This window comes from Apteryx rowi, unplaced genomic scaffold (assembly GCF_003343035.1).
Source record: "Apteryx rowi isolate R43461 unplaced genomic scaffold, aptRow1 scaffold_463, whole genome shotgun sequence".
Classification (NCBI taxonomy): Eukaryota; Metazoa; Chordata; class Aves; order Apterygiformes; family Apterygidae; genus Apteryx; species Apteryx rowi.
In genome coordinates, this window is record NW_020450720.1 from 134,352 (window position 1) to 144,002 (window position 9,651).

A 9,651-nucleotide genomic window follows, 5' to 3' on the forward strand; every position below is an offset into this window, starting at 1 on the left:
ACTGCTTCCCACTGTATACCTGTTGAGTACAAAACCTTCAACTCCCCTTACATTTTCCACCTGATTCTGTCTTCGCTACTTCCTGATCATAATTCTAGTCTGTCTGGATTGGATTTTGGTTAATCCTGCTCCTTTCTATCCTTTCAGTTAGAGGTTTGAGGGTTTGGTTGTTTTGTTTTGTTTTTTGTAAATCATATTCCAGTTAAGCACACTGTTACATGAACTCATATCGTTTCAGCCCTGCCACAGACACCTTTTCTCATCTCAGTACCTCACCTTGGTCTTTTCTGCTACATGCAGTCTTACATGGGGATGTTTTTCAAACAGAGGGTGTTTCCCTAAAGATAATAGGGTTTGACGGGGATAGCAATGTAGGTTGGCGTGTAATTTTAATCTCTTGCCTGAGGGCTGTTTCTAACTGGCCAGTAGAAACTAGCTTTAGTGGCACCAGTTAAATGTCGTTCTGAAAACAAAACAAAAAACAGAACAAAGCTCAGATTCTTAGGGATAATGGTATCCTTGTTAGGTGAAGTCATTTGTTATTGCAGGCATGATTTGTACTGTAATTAGCATACAACTGCCTGACCCTTATTCTTGAGTTGCATTATGCTCCATGTTACTCTACATGATCTCTTGTGGACATTTGGGAACTTGATTCCTACCAGGATTATAAACCTTTAAACAGAAAGTGCCTCCTATACCTAGTTCGCTCTCTGTCTCTCGCTCTCTGTCTCTCGCTTTTTTTAACAGAGGTAATTCCTGACCTGCCACTCATTCAGCTTGCTAAAATTAATTTTTCCCTCAGTTGCTGATGTTTGATTAAATGTCTCTTACAGCTCCAGAAATAGTAAACTATGAACCACTTGGATTAGCTGCAGATATGTGGTAAGTTTTTAACTTTTTTTGCCAGGTTGCTCTACTATTAGTTTTTCCCCAGTTTGCTCTGAATAAAATCCATTCTATCACAACAAATTAAGAAAAAAGCACCTTAAATGTAGTTGTTAATTGTCAGTTCTGTCTTTCTGTTTTTATGTGTTCTTTATGATAAAAAGATAAGTATTTAACTTCCACCAAATTACAGTGAAAACCTTTAATGATGGCAGTTAAAGAGATAACAATGTGCCACTGCAGCAGAGCACTCTTAAAAGACAACATGTTCCTGCAGTGCCTGTGACAGCCGTATCTGTAAGAGCACTGCGTGCAGAGCAGACCTGCGTACCAATCTGAGCTGCTGAGAAGGCAGCTGAAGGAGGTCACCCCAAATAAAGCATCTTTGGTTCTATTTTTTTTTGTATTTCTGTTGTGCACTGTAGCTAACGACTTTCCTTAGTAGAAATGTATAAAAAGAGACTCCAAATATCCATGTTACTTGAATTTATATGTAAAATTCACATTTTTTTCACTGAAACACCATTCTTTTTTTAAGAAAGATATTAGCAGTCATCTAAAACCGTGGCCCTTCTGCTTGTCTAGCAGCTGCTATTGTCCTTTTCATGTTGCATACATTAAAAAGAATACATGTAATATAAACCACCTGTAATTAGTCTCCTTCTTTGTTTTTTAGGAGTATAGGAGTCATCACCTACATACTGTAAGTACGACAGTAGATTCACTCCTGTAGAAGTGCTCCTAAGGCTCTATTGCATTAATAAAACACAGCCCTTCCCTTCAGTCGTGTAAGAAAGGAGCTGCACACAAGGTGTGGACGGTGGTTTGTCTAGTGGGCAAATGACCTTCTGCAGCCTTTTCAAATTTAAAATAAAAAGGGGTAAACGAAGTTAAGAGGTCACTAAGAGGGCACTACGGGCGGGACGGTCAAAGAGCAAATCTCTCTGGCATCATTGGGCATTTCTGCTTCTTAGGGAGCTCATCAACTAGAAATGACAGAGGATGAAAAGCCCAAGAGGATTAGTTGGTCATAGGATGGTTATGAGCTACCACTGTGCTGAGACAATAGAAATAGAAAACGTGATATTAGCATGTACCAGGTGAGGTATTTCTGGTGAAAACAGGGAAGTTTCAATTTGCTTGTAGAAGGCAGCAGTCTAGATTATTATGTATAAATCTGGTCACCCATATTCAAAAAGGGGAATTTAAGCTGAAATAGGATCAGAGAAGGGCGGCCAAGGTGATCCAGGAAATAGGGAACCCATTTTACAGGAGAACAAAGGTCTTGTTTAACATAGTGAAGAAAAGGCTGTTTGGGAATATCATTGCAGTTGGTAGGCACAAGAGAAAGGGAGGAAAAGATTTTTCCCAATACTATTAGAACAAGAGCATGTAAACCAGTGATGAATAAATAAAAGCAGAAAATTAAAACGAGCTCACACGCTCAAAGAAATGAGCTTTCATGGGCATCCTGGCGACAAGCAGATTAGATAGTTTTAAGATGGAGCTTGGTAATTTCTAGAACTGCTTGAGAGACATTGGACGCATGCAGCGGAGGGACTGCGCTCACTGCTTCAGGGTTTCCTTCCTCTGGTTTGATGTGAGAATTGCAGAAGTGGTCAGGGATGGCTGGCCTAACTGCTCCCATCGAAATCAAGCTCCCGTTGCCTTTGAGCAGCAGGTGCCTGGAAGCGGCTCGCCCTGGTGCTCCTGCCCGGGGGCTCTGCTGCTGCTCCTGCTGCTCAGGGCTAACTTGCTGCCAGCCTTGGAGAAGGTGCCCACTAGTGCTAGAGGGAATTTTGCATTGCACAGCACTGGGCTCAGTACAAGTATAGAGGCATAAAGGGGAGGGATTGCTTTTCCAGTGTGGAAAATAAATAGAGTGGAACTAAATCCACCCTCAGGCAGTGCCCAAGGCCTAGAGCCCAACAGCTGCAGAAGAGCCATGGGCTGAGAAATCAGCCTCAGTGCAGTGAAATCCCTTCTGTCGTGTGGTGCAGAAAAAAATACAGGGGAATGCTGGATGGACCCAACCTCAGGTAAAGAGGTTTAAAATTATCCAGGCTCTTGTTCTTTACCAGCACTCTGTCATCAGTGACATGTGTACTTGACAGAACATTAAACTCTGTAAATTGCTATTTATGGGTGCTCATAAATGACGGGAAGAACACTTAGGAGTTGAAGAGGAGCAGGCTGCAGTACTTATTCTGCGATTACAGTGAGGCATGGATGTCCAGGTGCTTTCAAGAGGTTTTTCCTGTTGTGGTAGAGTTCTGTTCTGGAGGAGCAGTAATGAACTGGATGGCTCTGTACTGTATCCAGTACAGTAGATCTGTTTTACCTAGTTGGCTAGTAAATATTACTATGGTAAGTAAGCTTTAAAATAATCCCTCTCTACAAAAGAACAGAAAAAAAAGAGCATGCTCTTTGTGATAGAAGGGGTCTGTTTGGGTGGTATGGCATGTAATAGAAATTTTTATGCCTTTAACTAGTACTGCCTGTTAATTTTATTGCCTTTCATTCTGAAGAATCCTGAATTCTGAATAACCGGGGTGTGTGTAAAGATACCACATGTTTTAGCAAATGCAGTAGCATTCAAATGGATGCCATCATCAGGTGTAGACATCAAAGTGCTTACAAGTCCTTAATTCAATAACCGGAAGAGTGATTCATTGGATTGGATTGTGAGTGCTAAGCCTTTATCACGGAGGTCTGCTGTTAGGTGGAGACAGGTTTACAGGTACTGAGTCAGCATATGCCAAAAGTCATGTGGGTCAGGTGTTAGGATCTGAGACTCCTCCATTTGACAGATCTCAGAACTTCTCTGTGGCTAACAGAAACGGAGCAAATGCTCAAGGGGGAGTAAGTAAAACCTGTTAAGCAATGAGATTGACTGTTGCTTATGAGGTGAATTTACTGCACCGAAGACAACTGAAAGTGCCTCGCTCAGTGCCTTACTGTGTCCACAGCTTGGGTCCTTGCGTGACTGTGGGGGAGAGGAAACGGTTTCTGCGCTCGGATGGTTGTTCTGTGGATAAGACCCACTTGCGGCAGCTGTGGACTGGGCTGAATGGCCAAGGGGGTCCCATCCAATTTTATGCTTACCCCCAAATATCCAGTCAACCTGGCAGTACAGACAGGGTAAAAGGTCTTTTGATCAGGATCGTGTAAGCAAACACTTTAGTATTTGAACCCTGTTTAGGTCCCAAGAGTTTGAGCCTGCCATATCCTGAAGCTATGTTATCACAGCTTAGACACAGTAGATAAGAATAATATCAGTCCTGAAGGTTTTTAAAAGGGATGAGATCAATTTCCTTGGTATAAATAACATTTCCTGTAAAGCAGACTTTGCAAGTCAGCATTCCTGTGGGCTGGGGGAGGGAGGAAGGGGACGGCAGGGCAGGAGGAGTCTGCACTGACACTAGAGTTTTATGGAGCAGAGTAAATAGTCATCCAAGCTGAAGGACATCAGTCACAGTTGAGAGATAGGCAAAGCAGGATGAAAGCTGTATCTGTCTAAATAAGACTGCTGAATGCCATTTTGTTATGATGATGTCTGCATTACAGCCTTGCAGTTGGAGCAGAGTGCCAGCTGAATGAAATTTTGCATTGTTCAGAAATGGATTTTACTGCAGCCAAAGTCCCTTTTCTTGTTTGTGGGCTCCTTTTAACCAACAGTGTCCCCCTACCTCTCCCGCAGCATTTGAGGCAAGGCCACATGTCTGATTTCCCCATCGCATGTTGCATTGTGGTTCCAGCTGAGAAGGTCTTTTGGACTTAACCCACAGTCAGTAAATCCTCGGGTAGAAAAGCAGTAGGGGGCAGGGTTTCTCCCACCCAAAGAAAATCTATAGAAATACCATTTCGTCTGCTTGACTTGATAGAAGCTTTTGCCTGGCAGTATTTGTGGTTCACAGGGACAGAGCCTCTCCTCAGCCGAAGCTTTTCCCACTTTGATTAGTGATGACTTCAATGAGACGCTGAGGATGGGGGGAGGATCTGTGCATTTCTGTCTGTGTGGGCACACATCAGTGCTGCACTGGAGGCTTTCAGGATGAGTCTGACTCATAAACACAAATATAGTGAGCCAAAGCTGGACCTGTTTTTTCCCAAGTGGCTTTGCTGCTCCATCATAGAGATCCACAAATGTCCAGAGAGTGCATTACACAGCCGCTGTAATTGCATTAGAGGACCTCTGTTGTTTGTTTTTCTAATTGATTTTTTTTTTCTGGCTTATTTAGGCTTAGTGGTGCATCACCTTTCCTTGGAGAAACTAAACAGGAAACGCTTGCCAACATCACAGCTGTGAATTATGAATTTGATGAAGAATTTTTCAGCAATACCAGTGACCTAGCAAAAGATTTTATTCAGAAACTCCTGGTGAAAGATACACGGTAAGGGAAAACTCAGAGCCCTCTGCCTCTTAGATAACCCTGGTGAAACAGAGCCTGCTGAGTAATCGGCAAAGCTTTCACTGTGGTGTGTCTTGTCATTCAAGAGCAAGACAGGAGACAAGGTTCTGCTGCTGCGCCCTAGGGAATCGCTGCTTCCAGAAGCCCTAAAAATAGCTGTGTGCCAGCATGCTCTGAGTATGCCAAAACCTGACACTCACCTTTGCATTGGACTTTCTGTTTGAAGCTTAAATAGTTGCTGTTTGTTCTTTCTTAGAAGCCAAGCTCTGCCATCTTGGAGTTAATGCGTCCTTGGTATGAAGTCAGGCGTAGGGGGAAGAAAGAAATACTGTAGCTTAAAAAAAATCAAAAAAAAGCCTAAAAAAAAAACCCTAAAGAGAAATCTTACAGCTGATTGTTCTCAAGCTGCCGCTATGCACAGGTTATTTCCTCTCTTTTATTTTCCTTTCTATTTGTGCTATGCATTTGTGGTTTTGTTCCTATGCTTGTTGCTTTTCTATTCAGTTTCTGGTGAATTTTTGATAGATGTAGGCCCTAACCAAGACAGGGGCCCCATTCAACTTGGTCCTGCAAGAAGACTCAGTCCCTGTCCCCAGAAAGTTTATGCTCTAAACAGACAAGGCAGCAAGGGAGGGCAGGAGAGGCACTGAAAGAGGCGGATCATTACTGAGGAGCATGCCTGGATCATGTTACTCCTGAAAGAGTATGTTATATTGAATATATTGTAATATTGCATATGGTGGCAAGTATGTAATAACCTGTATTTTCAACTGGTTGCATCTGTTTTTCACACTGAGAAACTTTGTTTGTTTGTTTGTTTTCCTTATCTCTAACAACTCCTATGATAGTATCAGCTAAAATGTGTGACCAAGAATATACAGGCCAGGACTGACCCCATTAGCCTTAGATGTTTGTTGAGATCTTGCTGTCTGCACACATGTGTGCATGCACGTATGTGCTTGCTCTCTCCCCATGACTTACTGCTAACCTGCAGATCATCACATGTGGAGCTCCACAGGACAGAGCCCTGCAGCCAAGCTTGCTGTAGAGTGGAACTGCTGAGAAATGGGGTTTTTCTCCTTTTGGAGCTGCAGTCAGAATGGATAGGAGAATGAGAAGCTAACTTCTAGCTCTTGCAACCAAAATCTCTTAGGTTAAATTTTGGTTTCAGGACTCAATTCTCCCCTGAGTCAAACCAGTATAACAGTAGGCAGATGGAGGACTGAAAATGGTGTGCAAAATCTCTACTGTGGAAAATGGTGTGCAAAATATCAAGTTCTGGGTAACTACCATTCCAGTACTTCACAGTCTATTACGGACTACTTGCAAGGAGGTGACAAAATATGGCCCCAGTGCTGCAAGGGCAGAAAAGTCTTCATGTGTCCTCATAGTGGAGTTGTTCCCACTATGTCTGCTTCTGCTAAGATCATCTAGAACTTGTGTGATAGGTATCCAGAGCTTTATTCCCAGTTCTGGGAACCACACACCTTGTTTAGTTTCTTTCTTGCTTTTAATAAAGTGCGTGCAGAAATAGCATCTCGTTCCCCTTAACCCTGTTGTTCCTGAAGGGTAGTCAGGCCATTGTAGTTCCTTCTAATGGCTTCATTAGGGGAGAAAATAGATATTAGGAGTGTCAGGAAGAAACAGGCCAGCTGTTCAGCCAAGATTCCTGCAAGCATCAAGCCTTAGAGTAGGCTGGAGTAGGTGGGGGTTTGATGAGAGGTTTCCACAGGTCCAACAACCTCCTTTTCAGAAGTGGCAAGTCAGGGATATTGATATTTATCCCATGTTCAGAGGCAGTCCCTGCGCAACGCTGGGTTTCTACCTTTGGTTCTCAGTGCTAACAGAGTGCTGTTCACAAACCACCGCAGTTCAGGAGGATTAGGTTTGAAGTATTCCTCTCAGAAATATTGCTGTCAGAATATGGTAGCTCCAGGGGTGATATGATAACATGCTCTGAAGGCCACTTTTGATATAATTAATACTGTATACCTTGATTCAGAGACAGTGAGGTTAAGGGTGCATAGAATGTATTTATTCTCAAAGCTTGTAGGATGAATAAAACAAAGCAAAGTTTTATCACTTTTTATAGAAAGGTATGCAAAAAAAAAAAGGCAGATTTTGACTGAGTAGGAATTAAAATTGAGTAGAGTGAGGATAGCTTTTTACTGAACTGCATACAAAAAACATGCCTTATCAAGAGACGTAACCCTGGATTTTGAGAGTTAGTCCTGGCATTATCTTGATAAATGCTTTACTGTTCATACAAAGCCTGGGAGAAGTGTGAGTCAATGGACATGTGTACAAGGTATTTCTCATTCAAATTGGTGTTTTTTTTGTAGGAAACGGCTTACAATTCAGGAAGCTCTGTCTCATCCGTGGATAACGGTAAGACCAAATAGAGAAGCAGATCTTGCTTTTTATCCATGAGCAAAGCAGAGATAATATTCCCATTCTTATTGGTGTGTTAAATGGAAAATTGATCTTTAGATATTTAGAGACTCTAGGAGTCTCAAAGAGATTCACTTAAAATAAACTGATCAAGTCTGACTAAATCTTTGGATTTCTACAAACCTTAATCATGGCTTCTTTTATTACCATAACCCTCAAAAAGAGGGGAAAAAAGCTTTGCCATTTGTTGCACATACAGGATTCTATATTAGACTGTGCTTTATGTTTTTGCATCCTTCTTCACTGTTTGCATGGACGTATACCACATCTTGGGTGTAGTGCTTTTCTTGAGTTGAAAGTTGACCACAGCCAATGTGGAAAGTACCAGCTGCTGTACCAAGTGTGTTGATTTGCTTGCATTTGTGCGTCTCTACATTTTTTTTCATCCTAAACATTGCTTGCTTTTGTGGATAAATCTCATATTGAAAATAGATTTGGCTAATCTCAGCATGACTAATGAGGGTGTTTGAAATCCAGTTTTTGCTCTGCATTGGAGAAAGCATTAAGTGGTGTGTTTTCAGGATTGATAGTTTTGAGACTTTTAACTGCTAAAAAATAACATGAAAATAAACTGGAGCCTTTTATTTGCACTTATCACATTGGAATGAATGCACATTGCTCATCACATTAGTTTTTATATTTTCTTTTAATCAAATGCATGAAGGAAAATCTCTGGGAGCAAAGAATCTCCCAGCATTGTGGAAATTCAGGCTGCATCCTTTGATGTGTAGAGTTTGAATTACTGCCCTGTCTTGTAAATGTTCAGTAATATTGGTTCCTCTGTCTGAAGCTGAAAGAAGAAACAAAAGTCCAAGAAAACAAGAAAGTTGAGAACACACAGCTGAAGACAAAACGGCTAAGAGAGTACACCATAAAATGCCATTCAAGTATGCCTCCCAATAATACCTACATCAACTTTGAGCGCTTTGCCCGAGTAGTAGAAGACATTTCACTTATGGAACGGGGTTTCAGTGCTTTGGCTGTATCCCATGATTCCTTGCAGGAGGACATCGATGCTCTGGTTTCCATTTATAATGAAAAGGAAGCTTGGTATAAAGAGGAGAATGAAAGCGTGAGGCACAAGCTGTCTCAGCTGAAGTATGAATACCGTAAAATTGAATCCCTGAAAAGACATCTGCAGGATGATATCAAGACTGTAGGCACTAGTCTTAAAGGCATAACCGGGAAATACACTGATCTGCAGTGTCAGTACGAATCTCTAAGTCAAGAACTTTCTGAGGAACTCAAGTGGATCCAGGATTTAATGAACAGTTTTCAAATGGAAAATGGAAATGAGACCTGTGTGAATGGAAACTTTGACTCTGTGTTCAACAAGGATATTAATGAATCAGTAATGGAGCTGTTAAATAGGTCTTGCTGTGAAGAATTCCTTGCAGGGTTGAATCTTGATGTGGCAGAATCAAATCAGTAATGTTGGTAGACCAGATTAGCTGCAAAGTTTGTGTGTTTTTGCTGTCTGCCGTATTGTACAGCAGTTAAATTCTCAGTGCAAAATCTCTACATAAAAACATCATCTACTACTGAAATATCAACTCTGATATATGGCACAAACCACTGACCAAACCAAAAACTCCTAGTGGTTTGTAGTGCTGAAGTTGTTTTCCCATGTTCTGTGTATGAACTTACAGGGAACTAGATTATCACAGCAGCGTGGAGCACATTTAACCTTACAGCCATATGCACTGACTTCATCATATATACAGCTCCTGAAGGTTACTAGGTAATTAAATTGGAATGAAGAGTAGTCCAGTCCATGCTTACTGGAGATCACATACCTGGAAACCTATAAAAATCTCATAGTAGCATCTTTGGTTGGGTGAAGAAAACGGCCGTGTAGACCTGCTGCAGATATTTCTATGGAGCAGATGAGAGAAATACT

At 41.6% G+C, this 9,651-nt stretch overlaps 1 protein-coding gene across 1 annotated transcript in view; it reads left to right on the top strand.

Annotated features, from left to right (window-relative positions):
* DAPK2 (death associated protein kinase 2) overlaps positions 1–9,334 on the top strand; it is a 50,909-nt gene extending 41,575 nt beyond the window's left edge. The window contains exons 10-14 of the mRNA XM_026077836.1: positions 837–885; positions 1,565–1,591; positions 5,130–5,282; positions 7,643–7,688; positions 8,542–9,334. Of these exons, the coding sequence (XP_025933621.1) occupies positions 837–885; positions 1,565–1,591; positions 5,130–5,282; positions 7,643–7,688; positions 8,542–9,183 (917 nt within the window). The 3' untranslated portion in view covers positions 9,184–9,334. The remainder of the gene's footprint in view (positions 1–836; positions 886–1,564; positions 1,592–5,129; positions 5,283–7,642; positions 7,689–8,541) is intronic.
* The last annotated feature ends 317 nt before the right edge of the window (positions 9,335–9,651 follow it).